The 26,777-nt window shown below is 44.4% G+C and overlaps 2 protein-coding genes across 4 annotated transcripts; both read left to right on the plus strand.

The window, feature by feature from the left end:
* The first annotated feature begins 1,263 nt into the window (after positions 1–1,263).
* LOC136944291 (zinc transporter ZIP1-like) lies at positions 1,264–4,315 on the plus strand. Of its 2 annotated transcripts, none has more exons than XM_067237991.1 (4): positions 1,264–1,568; positions 1,764–1,970; positions 2,226–2,356; positions 2,893–4,315. In XM_067237991.1, exons 2-4 carry the CDS (start codon positions 1,781–1,783, stop codon positions 3,601–3,603), a joined length of 1,032 nt encoding a protein of 343 aa, XP_067094092.1. In that variant the 5' UTR covers positions 1,264–1,568; positions 1,764–1,780; the 3' UTR covers positions 3,604–4,315. The 2 variants fall into 2 exon arrangements, with proteins under 2 accessions (XP_067094092.1, XP_067094093.1); XM_067237992.1 differs by having other exon boundaries at positions 1,309–1,568; positions 1,694–1,970.
* A 325-nt stretch (positions 4,316–4,640) lies between these two features.
* Positions 4,641–26,730, plus strand: LOC136944568 (CREB-regulated transcription coactivator 2). Of its 2 annotated transcripts, none has more exons than XM_067238378.1 (15): positions 4,641–4,817; positions 7,311–7,412; positions 7,725–7,838; positions 8,370–8,431; positions 11,760–11,860; positions 12,295–12,321; positions 12,551–12,630; positions 12,766–12,815; positions 13,740–13,975; positions 15,130–15,611; positions 15,937–16,260; positions 16,543–16,908; positions 21,796–21,870; positions 22,170–22,368; positions 22,597–26,730. In XM_067238378.1, exons 1-15 carry the CDS (start codon positions 4,641–4,643, stop codon positions 22,797–22,799), a joined length of 2,598 nt encoding a protein of 865 aa, XP_067094479.1. In that variant the 3' UTR covers positions 22,800–26,730. The 2 variants fall into 2 exon arrangements, with proteins under 2 accessions (XP_067094479.1, XP_067094480.1); XM_067238379.1 differs by having other exon boundaries at positions 22,600–26,730.
* Positions 26,731–26,777: the final 47 nt, after the last annotated feature.

Below are 26,777 nucleotides of genomic sequence, written 5' to 3' on the forward strand. Positions count from 1 at the left end.
GGGATGTCTGGATATGGGAGAAAATCCTTTTGTTCGTAATGACGTTGTGAATGTAAATGTCAGTTTAAGTATAGGCTACATTAATAACTTCTCAGCAAGTTATTTCATTGATCAGTTGTTATGGGCTGATGCAGCACTCAAAAGAGCAGGCAAACTAAGCATTTGATTTGACATGGCTTGAAAATCTTGCTAGCTGACATGTCCAAAAACCGTTAAAATTAATAGTTTTTCATAAGTAATCATATACTTTTTGTACATTACAATGAAGTTTAGGGTGTTAACTATACAAAACATCAAAAATCTCAATTTTGACAGAAAACGATTGTCGATCTTTTATGGCTTATAGCCAACAATGAGCGGCCGCGACATCCACGGGTTTCCGCAGGCCGCCATACATACTTAAACAATTCTATTCTAAAATGGCCGCGGGGCAGTTAGGCTACATGACAGTAAACAAAAGCTGCAAGTCACCCAATGCAACTGCCACGAGACACTTGCGTACCACTATCAACAGAACAGTAACTGTCATGTACCAGTGGAGGCGCTGTCACGTACCACTAGTTACTGTCATGTACCAGCGGAGGCACTGGCATGCATATATCTATGCTGGCATGTACCACTAGCTACTGTCACGTACCACTAGCTCCACTGGCACGTACCACTAGGTGCCAGTAGAGGCCCTGTCACGTACCACTAGCTACTGTCATGTACCAGCGAAGGCACTGGCATGTACCACTAGCCACTGTCACGTACCACTCGCTCCACTGGCACGTACCACTAGCTACAGTACAGTACAGTTTCGGTTCTAACTGCCTCTCACAAAAAACTATGACTAGCCTACTTTTCATGGACCACCACAATCAGACACTTCTGGATTACAAAAAATTATGGTTGCTTATGTGCCAGACTTCAATTAGTAGATGTGTTTTTAGATTAATTATAACCAATGTCTGTTTTAAAAGAAGAATCTATTAAAAGTAGGTTTATTCAGTCATGTATGAAGTCATATCACAGTCAGATAGCTTCCAAGCATGTGACATGGTCCTCTGTCATCCATGACCCCTACTAATCAAAAGTATTATTATAAAAAATATAAATAATACAGTGCATTGGCCAGGCAGCGTTCACAAGTTTGGCAGGGACAGAATTCATGGAGATCAGGGGGATGCAATGCAACTTACAAGAAATCCTCCGTGGTCCAACTTGATGAAACCGGGATAGCCCCGCCTACAAACTCACCCTCACCATTGGGTCAGCTGACTTGCCAGACTTTTGTTGGTAACTGAGTCATCACTTCCCGTAGTGGAGGCAATTCTTAGCTTTCGGCAGTTATATTTCCCACTGAAAATAGGTTTTCAGGTTTAGCGATGGAACCGTAATTATAAAAGCTAAAGTGTACGCTCTTTCTAATGACCGGAGATATTACTTAGTTAAAATTCAAGGGACCCTGACACTTTTGAGATATACGCCAGAAGCCTTTCCTCCAAGTTGCTAAAAACTTGGACGTGTTGTTTTTTCTTTCGGAAGAGGAATAATTAAATGTGCGATTATTTTAAAAATCGTATTAGGTATGTACGTTTGACAATTGTATCATCCTAGTCTTCTTAACTTAAACAATTGAGTCAAATGAAGTGTCAAAAAAGTAATGTTCAAATTTAGTTTGACTTCACTCATTCACATTCACTCTATGCAGGTTCTACCAGCTTTCCCCTTCTAAGTCAAACACATGGATGGCGTCTGAGTGTTACCTTCTATCTTCACAGTCAAAAGTGCCAGAAAGATGGCTCTCCAAAAAGGTTCCCCTGTACACTCACTGGGATGGGAATTCGAACTGCAGAGTAACCCGGCCACTGTTCCAGGCCTGGAGATCAAACTGGGAGCTTTAGTAATGCTTCTCTCCACCACTCTGCTATGTGGTTTCATACCACTGTGCATTGTCAGAGGAGCAGGGAGGTGCAATGTAGACCCTGGTGAGTTATGCTATTCATCTGTTCTGTGTTGAGAACCTAAATAAATAAGTGATTTTAATGGAAAATCCTTACATCGTTGTGAGACAAACCTTAAGAGCATCCTATCATTGTGAACACATGCTGAGATGAATTTCCAATTAATTGGAAAATAGGTTAATGCCCAATTGACTGTAATAACTAGATGCTGCTTTGAGCCAAGTCATCTGAAAACACCAATAAGAAGTGTAACCATGAACTATCTGTGACATTTTACAGCAATGCGTCAAAGAGTGCTGAGTTTGGTGAGCTGCTTCGCAGGCGGAGTGTTCTTTGCCACCTGCCTCTTGGACTTGGTGCCCGACTATCTAACTGACATCAATGATGCATTCCGTAGCCTTGGCATCACAGTAAGAAATTTGTAATTTTTCTACTTTTGAGTTGACTTATATACAGTATTCATCTTTATCCACTGTTTCATAGAGGGGACGTCTAGCACCTTATTGGTTTTAAAATCATATATATCAAATGAAAAGCACAAAAAAGGGTGGATCCTCATACAGTATATCAACCTATCTGTAAACTTGAGTTTTAACTCAATGTTCATAATATATGGGTTTTGATGGCCTTACCCTTATTCCTTTTGAATTATTGACCGTATCCCTCAACACGGCCAAGTCATGTCAGATCAGAGACAAAGAGCAGCACTCTGGGGTTCTGACACCTACTCAGCACTATCACTTACTCAGCCTGATGACTGATTAGCTTTGTGAGTGACTCATTCTGCTGTATCAGTGTTGCACTGTGCTGTGTGTTTAGCATGACTTTCTCCACCTCTTGTAGCGTAGTTGGGCATGAGTCCTTGACTGTAAAGCATCTGACTGATTTGTATTTGATCTCATGATATTATTTTTTTAATGTGAAATGTAAATTTCCTTCCATCCAGCTCCAGTTCCCTCTGCCTGAGTTTATCATGGCAATGGGGTTCTTTCTAGTCTTGACCCTGGAACAGATAGTCCTGGCCATAAAAGACCAATCACCTGGTCCCTCTGAGGAGAGACGAGCCCTATTGGTGGACCCAAGTGTCCAATCATATGACAGAGACGGTCCAAGACAGCACCATCACCACCATGGTAGGGAGGAGTTTGGGGGCTCCAGGAGTTCAGAGGAGGGGGTCCATCTTCATGTGGACCTCAACTCACATTCAGCCATCCGGGCCTTCATGCTGGTCTTCTCCTTGTCCCTGCACTCTGTGTTTGAGGGTTTGGCAGTGGGCTTGCAGGAAGACAACCAACAGGTGTTAGAAATATGCTTAGCTTTGCTACTTCATAAGAGTATTATCTCCTTCAGTCTGGCCCTCAAGCTGGCCCAGGGCCAACTACGACGGGCAGCAGTGACAGGCTGCATCCTGCTTTTTGCTGTGATGTCACCATTGGGCATCGGGCTTGGCATTGCCCTAACCGAGACCAAGTCTTCCCCCCAACACCAGCTAGCAAGGGCCACGTTAGAGGGCCTAGCATCAGGCACCTTCATCTACATCACATTCATGGAGATCTTGCCCCATGAACTGGGCTCCCCTAAGAATCGGATCCCCAAGGTGGCGATGTTGCTTACTGGGTTTGCAGTGGTCACAGGCGTCCTTTTTATCAAACTGTAGGTAGGTCTGAACTCAAGTCTACCAAATCTTAATAAATTAACACTAAGATGAATAAATTAACACTAAAATGTAAGAAAGATAATGCAGATTATGTCAAATTAGTGTTCATTAGTATGGGATTAGAAAATGCTACAACCACATTGTCTTGTGCGACACAAAAATGCAGATTTGTCTTTCAGAGGTTATAAAAAAATCACACCTGTAATACTCAGAAAAAAATGCCAAATTATGTGGATATAGTATTATTTCTAAGGGTGAAACAATGTATTTTGATATAATTAGTGTAACTGTTTCCAATTTACTTATTGACAATTCGAAACAATCTATTTTTATGACTAACCAATTTACAACAATTGTTCCATGATAGTTAAATAGCCTGAAAAAAAATCTGACCAAATAATTAATATATATAATATAGTATGTTCAATTAATGTGTTCATTTAGCGGGCCATCTACACAGCCAGACAGTGTTTTGCATGTCCTATGCCTTATACATGAATGTATATTTTTTATATAATTTATATGATTTGTGATATCTTTATGTCCTGTGCATTTGTAGCTACAATACAGTTGGCATGTACAATGTAAATGCTTTATTAATTGAATGTGTGGTCCTTGATTCGTTTTCATTCTCTTGCAATTTGTTATCATGTAGCTTCATTATCATTGTAGCCTGTCCCCACTGAATAGTTGATTAAACGTTTTCACGTATTAGCCTGTACTCTTCATACTTTCTAAATTGTGATATATCACCATTTATGTAGAGTAGGGCCTAAAGGTAGCCTAAATAAAACAACTTTATTCGCGAGGTTGAGTGCATTAATCACCTCGACCGGTTTGAAAATGTATAGTTGTCTGAGTAATATGAAATTGTGGTTTTAAATAACTCTTAGTTTTGATGCGATCTCTTCTAAGCAAGGAGAAGAACTAGGCTACATGCCCAGAGATGGCGCTCTCACATTTCCCTCCCCTTGCCCTCCTCCCACACAAGACAGATCATCTCATTGCGCGAAGCTATTCAGCAACTGTCGGCAAAAATGTCTGCTACGGCGGGTGCAGGCGGTTGTGGACCCGGTCCAGGACCCAATTCGGGTGCCGGGACAGCGGCTTCAAACCCCCGAAAGTTTAGCGAGAAAATAGCTCTTCATACCCAACGTCAGGCTGAGGAGACTGCTGCTTTTCAGGAGGTTATGATGGACATCACTTCTACGAGGGTAAGCTGGAGGAGGCAAGAGAAAACCTGTGAGGAACACGGGCCTGGGGGGGGGCTTGTCAAGTCAAGAATAAAACTGATCGCCGGACAGAGGCAGGTCTTCCAAAGCTGATCACTAGCCAGCTAGCTAGGCGTCAAGCCTACCATTATCTTCACACCTGGGCATATATTTGACAAGAAACTAAAAATACCGAGACGCTGAATTTTCGATGTGATGCTCACTGGAGTGATCCAGCTAGCTTCCATGTCACACGCAGCTAGCAAGCCGTGCTCTGTTTACGTTGTGTTGTAATAATAGTAGCTAACTAATTAGCTTAGGTTTATTGTAATTCAGCTTTTTGGTAGCAAACCAGCCAGTACTTTACAAAAACAGCATAGCAAGTCAGCGTTGATTATTTAGTTAGCTACTAATGTGGTTTAGCTGGCTACTTAGCGGGCTATCAAGCATGTTTAACAATGTTAGCTCGCTAGCTGGCAGCTGTAATCAATCACTGACTGTTGACGTAAAGTTAGCCTAGCTAACAGTGGCTAACGTAAAACTGCAGTTAGAGCTAACGCCCGGTGTACTAACGTGACACTGATATTTAGCTTGTTTTTGTGTTGACATTGTGTGTGGAAAAGCACTTTTTTTCGGGAGGATGGGTAAATGGTGTTTGATAAGATTATCCTGGTTGCCAGCACCAAACTGTTTAGCTAAGTTGTAGCAACAAGTGTAGCTGAAGAAGTATTGACTGGATTGGATGCCCAGATAGCACCAGCAAATGTAGCTAGCTATCCTCAATGCAGCTATATGGCAACATTATATAAAAAAGTCATCAGCTAGTCTCAGGAGAAACCAAGAGTTATCAGAACCTAGTCGGGCACGATGCTAATGAGACGTTTGCAAATGTCAGTTTTTAAGGACTTTATATAGCAAGTAAAAAAGTTATAGTATATATCTGTAGATTATAAGGACAATTAGCAAGTTTGCTAAGTTACCTATTTTAGTGTGATGAAGAATCGACCTGGAGAAGACAGAGGAAGGGGGTGAAACCAAGCAATGCGGTGAAGAGACTCATCCTCCCATAAATCGCATTGTTGGCAGCGCATTCAAGGGCTTTATTCTCTTACTGGCGCAGCCCCAATACTCTCACCCACCTACACACACCACCACCACCACTCCTTTCATACATGGTGACCCCCCTTTGCAATTCCAGCACAGTCACTGCTGGGAAATTCTTTGAGACCCTGTCCTTTATAGCCTCCCCTTCTAATAGGCCTTCACTCTTTACTGCAATACTGTGGGGGTCGGTCCAATCAGCCTAATAGCAAAGGCGAATGGCACGTCAAAAGGGAATGGCTACTGGTGAAGGAAGACTGAGCACCCTGCAAAACCTGTGGGTGGACGTGCACATGTCTTTGGATGTGCAACTGTCCTGGCTGTTTATTATTGCTTAAATGCGAGTGCCTGTGTTGAGGGAGAGATTGCTCATGTTAGATAATACACTTGGACAGGATGGGCAAGGCGCTTTATTAGTTTTCTTTGTATGAATGTGGTTGGTTGGACAGGGTGTCTGTACAATGTGGAGAAACGGGTTGGCAGACTTCCATTTATCTACTTTTTCAAACCATTCCACATAACTTTGGTTTGCTTGGCTTGACACAAGGGGTGCAATATGTTTACTGTTAGCCTTAAATGACAGGTATTAAATAGTTTCTGCATATCTACAGGAAGTTATTAATGAATTGTAAGAAAAAGAGATGATCTACTTATGCTATCAAGAGCATGTTCATGGGCCTATTGGGCCCTCCCACAGTCTAGTCCTGACATTTTAATATGTTGATAGTGCAGATATAGCCCAGGGCCAAAGGGTCACATTGAGAGATAGACAAAGCAGCATTTTGTCACTGGCCCTCCCCCATGTAAATGGATTTTATAAATTCCATTGGAAAGGTCCACGTTTAAGTTTATGTATTTTCAAGAAACAAACTTAATGTTTAATCATGATTGACATGTTTACTATCTTGGAGTAATTAAGTTGTTCCACATTCTCATAGCGTCATGCCCCACTAAAAATAAAGACCTGCCTTAATAGTGTTTTGACATTGGTACATAATCACAGTTTATGGCAATAACTTGATGATTTTATAATCGTCCTATTAGATCTTTTCCCGCTTCCACTTGTGATTTGACTACAGTTGTCAACTGCTACTGACGGCTACAGCCTAATTCTTAGCTGGACAGCTTTAGGCTCTGCAGCGTACTGTTGCTTCATCTCAGGGCTGAGACTGTACCTAGCAGTTTACCAAATGTATTCTTAATGTATTTGTCAAGGTCACAGGTCCCACTGTCTTGCTTCAGCAAGTTGACTCTTTTGCGCTACATATTAATGTTGAATGAAGATTTGGTTGACAAGAATATGTTGGCCTACATTCTTCAATCAAGACTACGGGCCCTGTTTTGTAATATTGTTTCTCTCACTCTCCTTGTCCTTCCCTTCCCCGTCCTTTGTAGATACAGGCTCAAAAAGTGCGCTTGGCCAGAACGCAGGGTCCCTACTACGGCGGCTCCCTACCCAACGTCAATCAGATCGGCAGAAACACGGGGGACTTTCAAGTAAGAACCGAGCTACAGTACCAACCTGTTCCTCCTCCTCTACTTTAATTTATCAGCAGCGTTTCATATTGTTTTGTTTCACCTTTTTATTGGTTGTTCGTCAGTAAAGCTAACATTACCCCAACTTGATATAAAGTTATTGAGCAACCAAATGACCTAACCCTTATGAAGCAATAACTCTTTTTCAAATTCTTTATAAAATTCGATCTGCAACGACTTAACAGATACCTTGATGTCCTTCTCCTCTCTCTTTCTCCCTCGCCTTCTTTCCCTCCCTCCCGCCTTCTTTTTCTTTTCTTTTTTCTCCTTTAGGGGTCGTTCCATTCTAACCTGGACTCGAGCCGCTCCACGAGACACCATGGCCTGGTGGAGAGAGTTCAGAGAGACCGCAGGTTCATCTCCCCTGTGCGTCCCTACAGGAGACAAGTATCCTTAAGCTTTAGCACAGACCCCCAGAGACCGACCTCTCACACACACACAGCCATACTTGGGCCATAACAACTACATGAAACCCTTAACCACAAACAAGAGTATTTGTCAAATCAGCCAGTTTTTTTCTTTTGTCAGTTTGTCACACAATAGTCTTTTTGTTGTTGTTTTTAAAAGCTTTATACTTTTGTTTTTTTGTGATAGCAGGACATTTATCAAGATTGGCAAACATAATAGCGTCACAATGCTGCTAGGAACATCAACAAGTTGTATGCCTTTGGATCAACTTTGTGCTTATCAAAGTGGTGTTCTAGAAAGCGTGACCAGGGCTGCAAGTTTTCCCAAAACATTTATTGTTTCAATTCATTAATCATTTTTATTTATTATAAAACAAACTTCTTTGTATTCCACATAACCTGTATTAATAGTGTGCATGTTGTCGGATTTTCTGGTTGCTTCCTTGGTTTCTCCCACCTACCAGCCCCCATAATGCATTTCTGCGGTTTCCTTGACCCAAGTTCTCCTCAGGTGGACAGCTCTCCGTACAACTCTGCCTACCTGTCCCCTCCCCCAGACCCCAGCTGGAGAAGGTAAGGATTCAAATCCATTTGTGCCCGGGGACTATGGTGTCCACAGGGATGCCAGTTTGCTTGTTTTGTGGATGCACCAAGCCTGGTTGTTTGTTCCTCTACTACGTTTGCATTTTGCAAGCTTGAAGCTCAAGAAAACAATTCACACTACTAACGCTGACTAACAGGACAGACTAACAAGAGCTTTACTTTAGTCAGCTTTTCTTCCTAGGCCTTTCTTGAGTTGCCTCCCAGAACGTACAGTTGTTGTTTTTTTTTGTTTTTTTTCTGGCTTCCGAATGCTTTATTTCTATCTGTCTTTTACTCTTGTACTTCATGGCATCAAGGATATTTTTTCCCCTCCTTTACTCCTTAATTTTTGACCGTCCACTTTCTTTGAACTCCTCCTCCTCTCAGATGGAAAAGACACAAAGAGAATCAAATAAAATTTTATTTGTATAGCCCTTTTTACAAGCAATGTCACAGAGGGTTTCACATACGCCCATAGAACTGCCCCTCAACCAACCTAAACCCTCAAGGAAGACAAGGAAAAACTCACAGAAAAACTCACTAGAGGAGAGAAAATGGAAGAAACCTTGGAAGGAGCTATTCAGTGAGGGATCCCCTCCTCCAGAGACGGTTAGTGAAAGAGAGGTGCAGAACACAGGCTAAACATAGTCCTACAGCAGGGAAGTGTCAATGGGTGTTGAAACACCAAAATCCAGTGTTCAACTTGGGTCAGAGTTGGTAAATGTCAGTTTAAGCTGAGGTAGCCACAGAGCTTGGGACTGTGATTGGCGCAGCATCACAGGAAGGGGGATGAGGAAAGGGACCGGGAACTCGCTGTTGTCCGTCAGGAAGACTGGTGTCCACTTGGCGACTAGATCCAGCTTTGGCAGACTGTCACAGATCGATGTCCACCAGCGACCAGGTCCAGCTTTGGCAGACCGACGACCAGGCAGATGCTGACAGCTCAAACCCCCCACAGGTGGGAGGTGTGGACGGGGGACAGAGAGAGGAGAGCAGGAATTAGAGAATGCCAGGAGCAACTAACAGTTACAGTAATATTAGAACGAGGTCCCCACAGGTCAAGTGTGGACTAGTGCAGCAATTTAACAGAACAAAAAGCATATTTGATGCAGCCCTAGACACTAAGATAGCACCAGCCCCCCTCGGTTGGAACATGATATCTTTTCCAGGGAAGAGAAACTCTAAAATACGTTATTCTTATACGAATAAGAATGCCTCGTCCCCTGTCGTCTCCAACTAGTAACAGAAACAATATCAGTAACAATATACAGTAACAGGTTTATTTGTAAAATCAAGTCGGGCCTCCATGGACATATCGAAGATATATTTGTAATTTAAAAGTTATATATGATACATATACAGACAAACACACACTTCAGGTTTACATTAAAAGTACATACACTCACACTTTAGCAGTTGTAGAACTGACTAAACAAAAAAGTTTTTAACTTAACTTTGAATGTCGAAACGGTATCAGCCTCCTTAACTGAGACAGGTAATTTGTTCCAGAGAAACATTTACATTTAGTCATTTAGCAGACGCTCTTATCCAGAGTGACTTACAGTAAGTACAGGGACATTCCCCCGAGGCAAGTAGGGTGAAGTGCCTTGCCCAAGGACACCACGTCAGTTGGCATGACCGGGAATCAAACTGGCAACCTTCGGATTACTAGCCCGATTCCCTCACCGCTCAGCCACCTGACTCCCGTAGAAGAGGTGCTCTATATGAGAACGCCCTGCCTCCAGCAGTTTTTTAAATACATTTTGGGAACCACCAGTTAGTCGGCATCTTGGGATCTTAGTGTCCTTACGGGGTTGATAGGGTGCAAGAAGACCAGAGAGGTATAGTGGTGCCAATCCATGCAGAGATTTGTAGGTTAGTAGTAGAACTTTGAAATTAGCTCTGGCTTGGATAGGGAGCCAGTGTAGAGAGACGAGAGTACATGTTATATGATCATACTTTCTGGTTCTGGTCAGTAATCTAGCAGCAGCATTTAGTATTCAGCATAGCAGCATTTCAGTAGTCTAGCAGCAGGCTTTGACCTGCAATATGCACCACTCGAAAAAACTAAAATCACTATCAAAAAAAAAAAAAAAAATATTACGCCGTTTCCAGACATCTCACAAAACACCTATGACGTACAAATGAAAAAGAAGGCTGCCCGAAACCCCATTTTATCTGCCCTGCCGGCTGAAATGCTGCGCTTTGGGAAAATGGCCGCCATCAATCAGGTGAATGGAGTGGCTTGCAGACCACTGACCATGTCAGCAGAAGTCTGCTCGAATTCCCCCAAGATCAGCACGGAAGGACGGCAGGCTCGCAACACTGACAAAGAGCCTTGTAAATTCCCCTGATATAAACCTGACTGAGTTCGAACCGGTGTTCTGGTTGCCTAAGAGTAGAATAACTTTTGTTGCGTAACTCTGGCAAGTCTCACAGATGCACTTGAATCACACTTGGCTAGTGTAAATACAGTACTGCATGTAAAAATGCATACACACACACTGCTAGCTCATACTTGCCGCATACTTGCATGTGTATAAAGCTCTGCTCATTTATACACTAAGACTAGACATACACACACTAGATCAAATGTTGTCTCTTAGTGCTGTCTGTGTCCGCCTACATCGGCGGAGTACAAGAGTGCATTCCAGTTCCCGTCCTTGTGCTTTTTTTGCATGCTTTCTTTTTTTCTCTCCCTCACTTCTTCATCTCTCTCTTGCGTGCCGTTCCTTTTCAAAGCCTACGCTTTTTTTCTTCTTCTTCTTTGTCCTTTTCTCTTCTTTTGGAGAATAACGGTCATTTGTTTGTGTCGATCGTGAAAGGAACTGGTCCGGCAACTTCCCTGGGGACAAAAGCCAGTTGTTTCGGCTGCCCACCACAGCACTCAACAGGTGACTTCCTCCCCTCCTCCCTCTCTCCATCCCTTCAGTCTCTTCTATACAACCACTTGGTATCTATTCCCTGACCCGAGGCAGGAAGACGCTCCCAGCCGAGGCTGGCGTGACATGGAGCTGTGGTGTATGGCTACCGGGTTGAAGCGACGGGAAGTCGGGTCTTCTACAGACTTGGCTGAAGTGGAGTCAACAGCTTGTTTGTGTTGCACAGGGGGTGTTGATATCTATACCATGGATTAGGGTTCGTTGGTTGTTGGTTCGATTCTTTTTTCTATGTATTTGGATTTCTCTCTTATTCACTCGTCCCCACCTCTTTTGCCTCCACGCAGTCTCTCCTCTCTTCTCCCTTCTCCCCTCAAAAAACAACTTGCTCTATTCTGGCAGCAGTAAGTAAGCAAGCTGAAACCTTTGTCCCTGTGCAGGACAAACTCTGACTCGGCACTGCACACCAGCGTGATGAACCCGCCTGCAGGGGATCCCTTCAACGCCGGCCACACCATCACCCACCAGGGCAGACGCACCGGTGAGTATATCCAAATTAGATACCCTCAACTTACGAGGAGGAGAACATCCCTTATGTTCTGGAGACACTCCGTGGAGCTCAAAGTAGCATATTTTTGGGGACTTTTCCGGCCCTCTCAAAACATGTTAAAATATGGATATTAATGGGGAGTGGCTACTCTCCTGCAATATTTTATAATGGAAACTAGGATAACGAAATGAGGCAACTTCATATTTAACCGCCGATTGTGGAACTAAAAACAACTAGAAGCACAAATGTGTGTGTTTCATTTCATAGAAGCCACAGAGGCCACATAAATGTACTTTGTTATTTTTGGTTCCTTTGCTTGGAAACATGTATGAAAGAATTGTGCAGTTATTATGTTATCAGTGTGGGATTGCACCCTTAGAAGTATGTCCAACTCCTGACTGTGTTGTCTGTCTGGGCTACTCTAGGTCAGGGAGAGGGAGAGGGCCGAAGAAGTAAGTCTGACTGTCAAACTGACAATGCCTACTGACACTATTGCCTGTTTCCACTATACACACACACACAACCACACGCACACACACAACCACACGCACACACACAACCACACACACACACACACACACACACACACACAACCACACAGGAACACTAAATAAGCAAATATCAGCTCAACTGTGTGGGCAGTCATTTTAAAATTGGATTTTTTGTGTGCTTGTCCTTCAGTGTTCCCTTACCCGGTTCCCCCTATAGAAGAGAATGTTCTAGACAAGGGCAAACTCCTCAAGCCTTGGGACGCAAAAAAAGTAAGAACAAAGAAAATACTCAACCCCAACCATCCCCACTATGCACTGTGTTGTATTTGCACTCTATTGTTTAGTTTAAAATTAAACACATTCCTTTTGTTTTTCGGACACTTCTTTTTCTCACGTTCTCTGTAGTTGCCGCTTCTCTCGTCACGTCCCAAGTCCTGTGAAGTTCCTGGCATCAAGTAAGTCTGACGCCTTAGAAAGAAGTTTACATCTGAAGTATTTGTTGATGTTGTAATTATCCAGTTCCATAGGCCCCAGTGCAGTAGGGACACCTACTATGACCACCAGCCTCTGCTGTGTGAACTGCTGTGAATTGTCAAACTTGGTCCATGAGTTAAGGGTCTTTGTGACTTTTGAAAGGCAAGGCCTTCCGAGGGTTGATTAAAAAAACAAATGTACGTATTTGGTATGACGCATATCCACAATTATGAATCCCCTTCAGCCCCACTTGTCCTTCATTTTTCATATTCTCCTCTTCCTTGTCGTCATCATTGCATGTCTGACACTGAGAGAATTGACTTACGACGATTCTGCACTCCCATAACCTCCCTGTTGTGCACGTCTTTGTGTCCTACTAAACCGAGGGTTTGACTGGAATGTGAAGTGGGCAACAGCTCTCTCTCTCTCTCTTTTTCTCTTTTTTATCCTTATCTCTCTTTTCTTTTGTCTTCTCATTGTTTGTCTCACCACACTCTCTCTGTCTCAAATCACCTTCTCCCCTCCGGTCTGTCTCTCTCTCTCTGCCTCTTTCTCACCTCTCTCTCTCTCTCTAAGTCCCCCCTTCCTCTATCATGTTACTGAGGTTAGCGGTGAGTCAGAATATCTCGGAGTCTCATCCCCTCCCCGGCTCGCTCCTCTCTCGGTTTTTAGTCTACCGCTCCATCCACGTTCCATCTTCTTCACCACATCCCTTTTTTTGTCTTTCCTCATTCCCTAGCTCATCCCCTTGTTTCACATCTGTCTCCGCGTCTGGCTCTCCATTTGACTTTGTGCGCACGCTCTCTAGTACATACTGTACTGTCCACGACTTGAACAACAACCTATCGCAACCTTGTAATCTCGAGCCTGTGTTTTCCAACCCCCCCCCCCCCCCCAACCCACAGTATCTTCCCCTCCCCGGACCAGCAGTCCAGTACGCCCCACGTCCCCTCAGCCCTGAACACGGGCGGCTCCCTGCCGGACCTGTCCAGTTTGCACTTCCCCTCGCCACTGCCCACACCGCTGGACCCAGACGAGCCCGGCTACCCTTCGTCCCTGAGCGGTGGCAGCAGCACGGGCAACCTGGCCTCCACCCTCACCCAGCTGGGCATCAACGCCGGCGGCTTCCACCACTCACCAGGTGAGAGGTTATGGGGTGCGTGTCTGTGTTTTTACCTATGTTAAAAATATATGTATGTTTTGTGAGTTTGTTCAGATATTTTTGCAGAGCCATTTGAATATGTGGGGATTTGTGGATGATTATGCCCTGAGCATTACAGTTTATGGCTGTCCCTTTCGCTCTTTAAACATTTCTGTGGACGTTTGGAAAGAGTGAGTGTGAGGAGTCTGAAAAAAAAGGGAACTTCACGTGGGCGGCAGCAAGGTGACGGGGTGCTGGGCGGATGTGCTGTAGGAAAATGTTGCTGTCCTTTTATCTCTCTTTTTGAGGTGACTTGGCCAACCACACACATGAAGCTCCTTCACAGCCACCCACTGTTGTTAACTTCAATCTAGCTTGGGGCATGTCTCAACAGTCAAAGGTGACATCCTCTTCTAGTCTTCTCACCAAGTTGCCTTCCTTTGCTCTGAACTTTGGCTGTGCACTGTGTGTGGGTCGATGTAAGCAAAATGGAGTGTGACCTGAGAGTTGACCTCTGCTCCTATTCTTTCACATCAGTGTGCAAGAGGGCTTAGGGAGGGAAGAAACGAAGAGATACTGTAGACTCTTGAGACGCATCACAGAACGGTCTCAGTTCCGGAGTGAGCTTGTTTTAGCCCAAGTCTCACCTGATGCTATCACCAGGGGAAGAGCTGTCTCATGCAGACTTTTTAAGAGCACATTTTTATCTTTCCTGGAACTACTAACAAGAAACAGGCCATTTTCTCCTACAGTATATAGCTGCCTACTTTCTATTCTTTCAGAAGGATACTATGAAGTTTTATTGTCGATACCCAGTTCTATTTGATTAACAACCTTATATGTTTACTGAATTCCCTACAATTTTATTGTATTTTTTTTTTATTGGTCATCTAATATAATTTTGTAAAACAGTGTGTTAAAAAGATCAGAATCAGAATCGTGTTTAATCGCCAAGTAAGTGGTCACAAACAAGGAATTTACTTTGGTGGGCAGGTGCATACAGTGAACATTTAAACATAATGAACAAAATAAAAATGTAGAAAATGTACAATAAAATAAAATACTAGGGCTGTACAACAATACTAAGATGGCAGTAACCTGTCTTTTCTTTATTATTGACTGAAGAGGGATCTCTTCTTTTTCTCTTTTCCCAGGTCTCCTGGCATCTCTTCAGGGAACACTCAGTAACCCCTCTCTGCAGTCATCACTAAGCAACCCAAACATCCAATCATCTCTCAGCAGCCACTCCTTTCCCAACTCCCTCAGCTCCACTTCCCTACACTCGTCCCTGAGCAACCCCTCCCTCCAGTCCTCCCTCAGCTCCTCCCCCTCCCTCCAGTCCTCCCTCAGCAACCAATCCCTGCACTCCTCTCTCAGCAACTCCTCCCTGAGTGGCCAGTCGCTCCAGTCAGCGGCTAGTAACCCCAGCTACAGTAGTGGAGTGGGTGGGTCCGGCTCCTGCTCCTCCTCCTATTCACCAATGCTCACTGGCCAGGGCCAGCCGCCACTCAGCACATCTCCAAGGAGACGGGCCCAGCTCTCCCCTTTGATCTTACCCATGGGAGGGGAGCCTCGGAGGCACCATTCCAAACAGTTTTCTCCAACCATCTCTCCCACCTTGTCCTCCATCACACAGGTATTGGACTAAATTGAACAATGGTGCTGATGACCAAGGAATGGGGACGAGTCTATGCGAGAGTCTGCTCGTACACTTAGCAAACAGGGTTTATGGCTACACAAAATGTTTAGTTCTGATAACTTGCCTCATCCATATAGGTTGGCATTCCTTGCCGGGTTGTTGTTCTTACTTGTCATGAAGATTTCCAACTTTCAGAACAATTGACCTTCAATAAGTTACTCATAATTGCTACAACAGTATATTGAGGCTCCCCTTTAACTTTCAAAAGTCAACATGTTTGCCAGCCACCGTGCTGACAATAGCGCTCTCTCCGCTTTTCCAGGGCGTTCCTCTGGACACCAGCAAACTGCCCATGGACCAGAGACTGCCCCCTTATCCCTTCAGCCAGTCCCAGCAGCACCAGCCGGCTCCTCCAGGCTCCCACCAGGCCCAGCAGTCCGGCCTGCCCGCCCCCCAGACAGGCCAGCAGACCTCCATGGCCATGCACCCAGCAGGCCAGCAGCAGCAGCAGCAGCAGAACCCGCACCACCACCACCACCAACAGCAGCTGCACTCACCGCACCAGCGCCACCAGGCGCACCAGCAGCTGCACCTGCACAACCTCCGCAACAGTCAGAACCAGCACGGGCAGCAGCACATGGGCACGGTAGGTTGGGTCTCTTATCTGGGGCCCATCGGCAGATAAGTTGAGGTTAAAGAGCCAGAGGTTCTGTGAGGGGAGTGGGAAGTGGTGAACTTTAAGGTTGTTGTGTGGGGTGTGTTCCATTTGCTCGTGTGTTGGTTGGTGTGGTTAGAGCAGAAGAAAATCACAAAACAGACGAGTACTATTCTTTGACTCTATTCACTGTAATTACTGTAAATAAGTAACTACAGTAAGTCGCTCTGGATAAGAGCGTCTGCTAAATGACTAAATGTCTATTCATTGCAGAGGCAGCAAGCTCTACAGGTTAACGCCACCCAGGTCAACTCCCAGAGCCCCCTGGAGCAGAGTGTGCAGAGCCCCCAGTGCCTGCAGACTACAGACCAGAAGCAACAACAACAACAGCAGCAACAACAACAACAACAACAACAACAGCAGCAGCAGCAACAACAACAACAACAGCAGCAGCAGCAACAGCAGCAACAACAACAACAGCAGCAGCAGCAACAACAACAACAGCAGCAGCAGCAACAGCAGCAGCAACAACAGCAGCAGCAACAACAGCAGCAGATGGAGCAGCAGAGACAGCAAAGTGGCCTCCCTCAGCTACAGCAGATCAGCCAATCCCTGGCCACAGACCTAGGGCTATACAACGTGAGTGCACCCCCCCCCCCCTTTCCAACACTGCCATTGACCTATTACAACCTCTCTACCGTCAGCCACTTCCTCTTTCACTTCCTCCTCCTCTTCAGTGCTTGGAGAAATAGAAAGCAGAGGGTTGTTGTTGGAGCACCTAGTGTAGCTGAGCTTGTCCTTTCTAAAAGTGAATAAGTGTGAATTAAAGGGGTAATTTAATGATTTTATAGGGTATTTCACACTGTTCCTTAAGGTCTCCGAATAGGGTATGTAACATTGGTTGGGCTGAAAATGGCCCGGGTGCTGTTCTATGAGCCCTAATGCACCCTGTGAAATAGCTCTGGAATAAAACGAGAGGTTTTCTCCCTTTTATGGTCTGCTCATGATTGGTTGGTATACAACGAGCAAAGCTGCGGAACAAAGTCGCAACATAGCCGAACATGCATCGTGAATTGTAGATTTACATGACAACACAGGTTATTTATTCAAGTGAAATACAGTCAGGAAAATGAAATGACGTTATCACACATTCTACCTATGCTAGATACAGGATACGTTAGCTTTGCTAATAACTGTTAGTGACAAATTCATACTTACAGCTTGCGGTTGTGAATACAGTCGGAACAGCACCTCTTTTCAGCAACGGCGGCTTAGCAAATCCTGCTGTATATTGTCCAAGGTTTTCAAAACTGTCTTTGGTGAAATGGTCCCAGCAAATGAATAATTGAGTGTCGAACTTCACATGGATCTTCTCATAGACTACTAGCCTACTATTTGACTGACATAGACATCAGCCATGCCCGTTGAGTGTTCGGTTCCTTGGGAAAACTATGAAAAGTGTCAGCATTCCCTGTACAGCCTGGAACATTTTCTATATCCTTGAAAAACTTTCAAACTTTCTTGTTAATTCCCATGGAAGTACACAGAGCAGCGCGCAGCAAATTTGGGGGCGTGACAAAGGTACATTTTACATTTACATTTTACATTTAGTCATTTAGCAGACGCTCTTATCCAGAGCGACTTACAGTAAATACGGGGACATTCCCCCGAGGCAAGTAGGGTGAAGTGCCTTGCCCAAGGACACAACGTCAGTTGGCATGACCGGGAATCGAACTGGCAACCTTCGGATTACTAGTCCGACTCCCTCACCGCTCAGCCACCTGACTCCAAGGTACAGACCAGAGTCCAAAAAGGTGGATTTTTTACTGCATTTTACTGCAGCAGTTTCAAATTGTGAGATTTGCATAGGAAAGAGGTGTCAATGGACTTTGAGGTTCACTATATGTCCATTTTACCCACCAAACTGTCGTTATTCAACTATGACAAGGTAAACTTGGTTTTGCAGTCAATGACCCCTTTTAAAAGGTTGATCAATTCGGTGAAATATTTTTTCTTGTAAGGCAGTTAGTAATTTAGGAGGGGGGGGGGGGAGTGTCTCAACTTGCCTGTTCAGTGGGTTATAGTCAGTCATTCTTATATCAATATACAATCTGACATCCTTGGTTTCTGAAAGACAGATTGTCTTCAAATTCTCATGTAACAGGTCATTAAATTACATGACTCATGAGGATTTAATTGAAGTGTAGCAGGTTAAGGGATGTGGGGTTTCCACACCAAGCTCAATAACAAACCGGCACACACTCCAATTTCAATGCAGATGTATATTTAATCCGTCACATATGACAGTTTCTGGTCACACTCCCTTCTTATATGCAAACACTCAATCAATTAATTGCTCAACGAGACACAGCCTGTCTCGTTGCTGCAGGAAGGCTCTCCGCAGCGATAGCAAAACAGATCTTTACCTTTGCCAGGGCCCTTGCCTCCTCCCCGTCCAGCGTTGGGAAAGTTCTTGATCCAGTGGCCAGAACGGCCGCATCCAAAACACTCATTGCTACTCATCTCCACTAGCAGTACCCTACAACCTCGACTACGTGACTCGCTGCTGTTTTGTTTTCGATCCCTCCTCTCTCCTCTGCGCCACTCTTCCTGCTTCCTCCTCTCTTGAGGTTCCCACAGTTCCCCACATCACTGGACCTACTGGTCCACAATTGGCGAAACATCGGGCAATCTCTCCCGATAAGTGCTGGTACTGGTAGGTTTGGGATGACTCCCACTGGTCCAGTGTGTTGTCCTCTTGTGGTCTGCAGATAAAGGAGGGTTGGTTGGTAGGGTAGTCTTTGGTCTCCCCGTGAATGCACGTGATGGCAACAGTCAGCCAGGTATGGGGATTGGGCCAAGTCTGATCGTATCAAGGTCACCATACTCCCGGAGTCCAACAGTGCCGTGGTGTCCTTCCCATTGGCTTTTACCGGAGTGACAGCGGAAGGTCTCCTCTGCATCTTTGTTGCCTCCACTTCCTCCATCGCCAAATCCTCTCCCTTTCGTTTTCTCCTCTTTTTGTTCACCATCCCTTCCTTCGCTGTTTCCAGCGCGGTGTCTGCAGGGCCGCTGGAGGACTCCTCTCTTTTCTTCTGCAGATTATTATTCTTCCTGCAGCTTCTCTGCACTTTCTCCACAGCCCAGCATATCCTCAGTAACCCGCAGGGCTGCCAGGTGACTCCCTCACTGGCTACAGCAGAGAGCATCGAGACGTCACGGTTTGGACAGGTCCAGGCAATATGTCCGGGCTCACCACATTCATAGCACGTCCTGCCATCTAGGTTCAGGAAAGGGCGTGGTCTCGTGGTCCGGTCTGTGGATGCCCCCGCATGGGCCGGGGTGTCGACGTGGTCATCTGTGTTTCTTCGCTCCTTTGGGCGGAGAGTTGGATCAACTTTCTGTGGTGGCCGCTGCGCAGGACCTGCAAAGCCACTTGCTGCCCTTCCACCAGTTCCACCAGCTGATCTGCGCTCTGTGGGTTAGCTTGGCTTGCTAACTTTTTTGCCTCGTACGGGAGAGCACGTAGAAACTTATCGATGACCACTTTCTCAATGGCAGTGAGCATCAGGGGTTCGGCATTCAGCCAACTCTTGGTCAGCCTAATCAGGTCAAGCATTTGCGACCTGGGAGATGCTGTGGCGCATCTTAAGTCAAATCATGGAATTCCCGTGCTCGCCTGATCAGTGCGTACACATACCGGCACAGGATTTCTTTTTTCAGCCCCTCGTAATTTGCCAGATGGTCAGCTGTTAGATCCTGATAGGTCTTCTGTGCTGTTCCAGACAAGAATGCTGCCAATAAGCTAGACCATTGCTCCGGAGGCCATTCCTCTCTGACGGCCGTCCTTTCAAAAGCTTGTAGATAAGCGTAAATGTCGTCCGCCTCGGTCAGCTTCAGTATAAACATACTGGGTTTGGGTTGAGCAACCGCTGGGCCTGCCGTCACCCTGGCATGGGCGGCTGTTAGCTGGCTTAGTTCGCCTCGCAGGAGAGCGTTCTGCTGGCGCTGCTTTTCCAGCAGCTCCCGATGCATCCTTTGCTGTGCGATGTGGGCTTCTGCCAACTGGTTCAGCAATACTTACATTTACGTTTTACATTTAGTCATTTAGCAGACGCTTTTATCCAGAGCGACTCACAGTAAGTACAGGGACATTCCCCCGAGGCAATTCGGGTGAAGTTCCTTGCCCATGGACACAACGTCATTTTGCACGGCCGGGAATCGAACCAGCAACCTTCTGATTAATACCCCGATTCCCTAACCGTTCAGCCATTTGACTCCTCATACTTCCATCGTGCCATGTCTGTTTATTTCTTGAGCTTGTTTAAAATGCCTGCATTCTCTACCATATGTAGCAGGTTAAAGGGGTGTGGGGATTACACACCATCAAGCTCAATAACAAACCGGCACACACAGTCCAATTTCAATGCAGATGTATATTTAATCTGTCACATACAACACAGTTTCTGGTCACGCTCCCTTCTTATATGCAGACACTCAATCAATTAATCGCTCAACGAGACACAGCCTGTCTCGTTGCTGCAGGAAGTCCCTACATGGCTCGGGGTTGGATCCAATGGGCTGCCAGATATCTTCCCTCAATCTCCACTCCCCTCACCTCTTTCTGCCGTCTGCCACAATGTGTTCATTTGTTTGTGTGTACTGCATACTGTCATAGTTATTCTTCTAGCAATATACAATCTGACATCCTTGGCTTCTGAAAGACAGATTGTCTTCACATTCTCATGTACCAGGTAATTTAATTACACAACTCATGACTCATGAGGCTTTAATTGAAGTTCTATTTAATGCTGGGTAGTAGGTTGGCTTTGCATGTCCAAATATTGCAGGTATCACTCCATAATTTCATCGAACACTGGAGCAGGTTTGGGCGGTGCTCCGAGGTGTGTGCGGCACTGAAAAGTGAAAGGTTGCGCTGATGTAATGTGGAAGCCATATGAAACCAGATCGTCTCCTGCCATGTAATGCACGTCTATTTATAGAGACTTGCCGAGGAGACCGCCATTGTCTGTCGAGTCACACTGACATTCAAACCGCCGTTTAGCAGGGAAATGGGCACACGGCAGGGACTGTCAATGAAACTCCTGTGTCCTCAAGAGACACTTAGCCCGTAAGTGGTGATCTGCAGTGGCCTTTCGTGTGAGGATGCCCCGGTGTTTTGTATTCAGGGGAAGATGGAGGGTAATGGCAGTGGTATTTAACACTGAGACAGGGCTGCAGGGGTTGCCTGTGTTGGTGGGAAGTAATTGATCTAAGAGTTTGCACTCTGTCGATTACTGAAAATTGGAAATGTTGTCTGTCTCGTCCTACTCCCACGAGCACAAACGGTTTCATTTAATAGGTTTTAATTTAAGTACCCTAGATTCTTGACTGTTACCTAATATTGTTACTTGAAATATTGTTACTTTTCCCACTATGCCGACAACTATTCCTTGTTTGTCAATCTCAGTTCTTTTCTAGTTAAAGTCCACGTTCTCCTGACAAGCTGTCTGTTGTTCATTTCAGGACACGTTACTGCTGAACTCCCTGATCGACGACCCCTACCTAGGTCTACAGCTCTCATCCAGACAGAACCAGCAGGTAAGGCTCAATCCAACCACCTGTTGCTAATCTTCACATATTGGAAACGTTGATCGGTTTCATTTGTGAATAAAGCCATGGATTTGTCCACTTTCAAACAATGGCTATACTGGAGATCAGAGACAGATTTGATTAAACTAGTTTGTCGTTTTCATAACACGCGCCCAACTTTGTTCATCTCCCCACTGGGATGCACCTCATGCCAGTAACTCCTCCTCCTGCCCTTTACACAACAGCTACCTAATCAGTTAAAGAACAGGAGTCTCCCACTGTCTAACATGAATGCCACCCTGTCCCAGTTCAACATGGATACCCAGGGTGAAGGCCTGTCATTCAGCCATGCTCTGGGCTTCGGCTCCATGGCAGGGAAGGGCCAGGAGGGCCCCTACTCCTCCAACCAGGGCTCTCTGGATCCAGGGGACCAGCAGCTCCTCAACAACCAGAACCAGAACTATGGGGGCGAGGGGCAGCACAACGTTCCCAACATCATACTCACTGGTGAGTCTGTCCAGGATGGCTTGTTGGGGTGTCGTCTTCAGAACAGGCGGCATCATGGACGTTTTTGTTTATTTAGTTAAGTACTTCTACTAAAAATCTTAGCTGTCACTCGAGCCCTGTTCAGAAATGGGTGTTAGGCTTTGACCCTTTTTACTAGAGACTGAACAAATTTGACAGCTGGTAGAAAGGAATTTTTAGTTCTGTGAGGTAACCTTCCTCCTTCTCCAGCAGGAGACTCTCCTCCAGGCCTGTCCAAGGAGATTGCCAGTGCCCTCTCTCATGTCCCGGGCTTTGAGATGGACCCGTTCTCCCTGGACGACCCCCTCAGGATGGATCCCCTGGCCCTGGAGGGACTGGGCATGTTGGACGGAGACCTCATGCTGGCCGACCCCGCCGTGGAGGACTCCTTCCGTTCGGACCGCCTCAAATAACCCGCCACCCAGCCCCGCACTGCCTCCCCATCCCCTCTGGAGTCAATGTGTTTGGGGTGAAGGGGGCAGAGTGGTGTAGAAACTCCCCTCTTCTCCACCAAAACGTAGCCGACTGAGGTGACGCAGATTGGATGGAGCCCTGCTTTGCTAGACTCTCTCGCTGGCAGTTGACCAGCTACAGGATTCGCAAAATGGGATCCAAACGTTTAAGAGATTTGGATTCATTTTGGGCAGAAAATCCACATGCCCTCTCTTTGTTATGGAGCAACTGCGGATGAGGTTATTTCTGCTACATTCAAGCACTTGTTGAAAATGCTATTATGATGCTTGAGGAGTTAAAACTAAACTAAACAAAATAGGCATTAGGTTGTACGAGTCTTATCTGCATGGTAACTAAATGCACTTGGGATAATGCAAACACGCAGGGATCACGCATGTGATGTCAGCTTGATATAAAAGAAACAAGTCAGTTGCACTTCTTAATAATCTTATGATATGCATTTGTCAAGCCAGGCCTTAACTATGCTTTTTTGGCTTTGTGTAGACTGTTTTCACTCCTACACTCTAATGAGAGGCCTGGAGTTACTGACCAAATTTGCCATAACTAATAGTAGAATAATAATTCAACTTCATGAACTGTACAATCATTTTTTCCCTATTCTCTTCATCGCTACCAGCAACTGGCCAGCCAATTGAGAATTGGGCCTTTTGACTTGTCAAAAGGGTATTATTTTATTTAGTGAATCCAGGCTAATTTGTGGCCAACGTTTCAACAGTCATAGAAGTCATACAGAAATCAGAATGACCAAGCTCCTGTATTTCGGTGTTAAAAAAAGTGAGTTTAAGAAACGTGGCCATTTTGTATATCGTTTTTTTCAACGGAAGATCATCTCTAGCCATCGTATGTAATGCTTCTGTCCTTTTGTTTACATACTTTAGAAGAAAAAGTAGTCTTCATTGGACATGTACACCACATGATAGCCACAGATTTTATAAACCGACTCAATCTGGTAATTTACCAATCAAGAGTTGAGTAGATTTTTCAGAACCAGAACTCAAATGTTTTTTCTCTCAGCTCTGTTTTGCTGGCCTATCTGATCCATTGTCTTGCGTATACAGCTTGTTTCAACATGGCAGCTGTAGTTCCTTCGACGCCAGTTTTTCTCTGCCACCTGGTAATAAGTCTGGATATTGTTTGTAAGCTTTAGCTGTGGAACTTTTGCTATGTACCTTGTGTGCCTGCTATAGCGTCGGCACCCTTTTTAGAATATACACCTGCTCCGGATAATTTGTTAGAATAGAGTTTGAAAATGAACAGCATTTAAGAAGCCCCTTCCTTCAGAATAAGGATTGCATTTGAAATTATGAAAGAACAAATGGGTTTTGGGGTTGGTGTGGGGGATAACCAGAGGTTGGGGGGTAATGCATTTAAACAAGATGTTTCATGTGATTTGAAGTAATTTGAATACGCAAGGCTAACTAAGTTGGCAAACGCACAGCTGTATCGTGTCCTATGTATTGTAAACGCTGCAATCCCAAGGTTGTTGAGCTTTAGTGTCTGTTTTAGCCAGATAATCCTAGTCACTGTGATTGATGCCTCTTAACTCCTCCCAACTCCCTGCATCTGCTGCACCCGTCTTGCCACAGTAAGGGCCATAGCCAGAGTATAGCAACATATTTTTATGTAACAGTCGTTATTACTATGAAGAGGTTTTATTTTTTAATCAAAGGAGGTCTATATGTATATATTAATATAACTATGAGAGTATATTTAAGAAAACATGCCTTTTGAATTCAGCAACATCCCAAAACCAGTTGCATAATTTGCGAAGCAACAGGTTTTGAGCAGCATAGTCAGTTTGCGTTTTCAAATGGTCTTGTGCATGTTATGTGTGACCGTCCGGTTGCCGTCCAAAGCATTTTCTGGTAAATTGGAGTATATTTCAACGTTGCTAAAATTGTACTGTTGTTGTGAAATAATGCAATGATCCAAAACCCCTATTTGTTTTGTGTCCTGTCAAATGGCGATCCTCAATGCTTTGATGGCATTATGGCATGATATTTTTCCTTGATGAAATGGAAGCCCAGCTTGATATCAGAAACAACAGGAAGTGAGAATTTAGATTAGATCATGTATCTAACAATCATGACAAAGGTTGAAAATGAGGCTTAATTCCCTGTGATGATCCAACATGTATGGAAACTTGAGATTTTAAAGCTATAGACACCTGTTACATCATTCATAATTGGCTGCCACACAGCCTAAACATTTAGTTTAAATTGATATCGCAATAATATCAAGTTTCCAGTGCTTGTGTTCCAAAGCAGTGTTTGTGTGGACTAACTTGGAACTGGTTGTATTTAGTATGTAGAAAGTGGATGCCATTACACTGTAAACAATCATTTTGACCATGTGACTTTTAAACATAATGGCAATATGCTTGAGTGTTGGTTGGAAAGTTTGAACCTTGAGAAACCATACACCACTGACCCTATCCAACAGGTCTACTAAAGATTACATTGTGTGCTGAAGTCACAGCTAGCATGATAGGTTTGAGCTGTCACTGTGTCCCCCTTGTGCCTGAACTCATAGCTTGCTGATTGCCATTATGTTGGTAAGGGAAGCTTGTTACTGATAATTATTATGCATTTTGAATATTGCTACTTGGGGGGTGGGGCGGGGGGAGGGGGGGTGTCGGCAGGAGAAAATGAAATCCAATTAAGGTAACACAATTGGGAATTTGTTACAAGCTTGTTTGCATTGCTTAGTCCTGTGTTTATTATTGTTAACTTTTATGTTCTGATTTATATGATACTGCACTGTGGACCATTCCCAAACAAAACAAAATGTTTCTGTGAAGTGAGATTCAAATTGCAAAAAAAAACTAGGGAGATTTGGTTTTGTCCTAGATGGTGTGTCTTGAGTCCCGCCTGTTTTTAAAAGTTATCCAGATGGGGGAAGTACTTTTCAGTTTTGGTCTGAAGGGTATTTTTATGAAGTTATGATTGGAGTTTCAGAGTCAGTGCCGGTAGCTGAATCTTGATGTGAGAAACCATTGATATCCACTGTCACCTGGTGTGAGAACAGACTTGAAAAAGTAGAGAATTTTATAGTTTATTTTTCTGCACTTTGCCATTTGGAAACCCATAAGTCTATCTATATGGGATGCTTACATTTGGTTGTCCTGTGTGAATTGTTTTGGGTTGAAATGTTTGCTCTCTAAGAATTTATCGTGAATATGTGACCCTGCCTCATTGAAATGTAGCCGTCACTTTGCCAATTGTTGACGCTTTTTTCAGGTAATTGTCATGATGTGTATTCAAAAATACACTGCCAAGTTTCTGTTTAAAAATCGTATTTGTTTCAATGCAATTTTAGTTACTGAGAGAGAGGGAACACTAGGCTTCCCGTTTCCCACTTCTACGTCTGAGGTATTCGGAATATATCTTCATTACAGTTCTGGCATTTAATCAAAGCATTTTTCATAGCTTTTTTTATTAGCTCTGCGCTTACATTTCAGCATCTGCCTGTGAGGCAAAAAACCTGGGATTTGAGAACACTGCATGGCAAAAGCACTGTGGTGTTGAATTCTGCCTGTAGGGCGTGCTGTTGATCAGCGTTGTAGTATGTGGAATTTGTAAGATGGCCATATTTTTATTGACGTTATTGTATTAATTACTCTCATAATAATGTTTGTTTTGTTACCTTGTAGTTCTATTTGCTCATGTTTAGGGTCAAGAAAATAAATGAACATATGCATTTTGCTTTTATTTCAGAGTAAGTCATTTACTTTTTCCAACTTGTAATAACCAGGGAACCCATGTGTGTTGTAAATAATATTCTTGAACCGTAGGTGCTTCTTAAACTTAACAAGAAAAAGATTTTTAAAAGACTGTACCCTGACATTATTTTCCAAAAAATAAAGAAATGAGAAAATAATTTGGCTAAGGCTTCTTGTGGGGTTTCCGAGTCATTAT

Source organism: Osmerus mordax, chromosome 6 (assembly GCF_038355195.1).
Source record: "Osmerus mordax isolate fOsmMor3 chromosome 6, fOsmMor3.pri, whole genome shotgun sequence".
NCBI classification, from domain to species: Eukaryota; Metazoa; Chordata; class Actinopteri; order Osmeriformes; family Osmeridae; genus Osmerus; species Osmerus mordax.

Bases quoted from the DNA above. Each gene is read 5' to 3' on its own strand.
- LOC136944291 (XM_067237991.1), top strand. From the start codon at position 1,781: ATGGCTCTCCAAAAAGGTTCCCCTGTACACTCACTGGGATGGGAATTC. The intron at 1,971-2,225 runs GTGAGTTATGCT...GACATTTTACAG, and splicing joins GAGGTGCAATGTAGACCCTG to CAATGCGTCAAAGAGTGCTG. The intron at 2,357-2,892 runs GTAAGAAATTTG...CCTTCCATCCAG, and splicing joins TCCGTAGCCTTGGCATCACA to CTCCAGTTCCCTCTGCCTGA.
- LOC136944568 (XM_067238378.1), top strand. From the start codon at position 4,641: ATGTCTGCTACGGCGGGTGCAGGCGGTTGTGGACCCGGTCCAGGACCC. The intron at 11,861-12,294 runs GTGAGTATATCC...GGGCTACTCTAG, and splicing joins CCACCAGGGCAGACGCACCG to GTCAGGGAGAGGGAGAGGGC. The intron at 16,909-21,795 runs GTGAGTGCACCC...TGTTCATTTCAG, and splicing joins CAGACCTAGGGCTATACAAC to GACACGTTACTGCTGAACTC.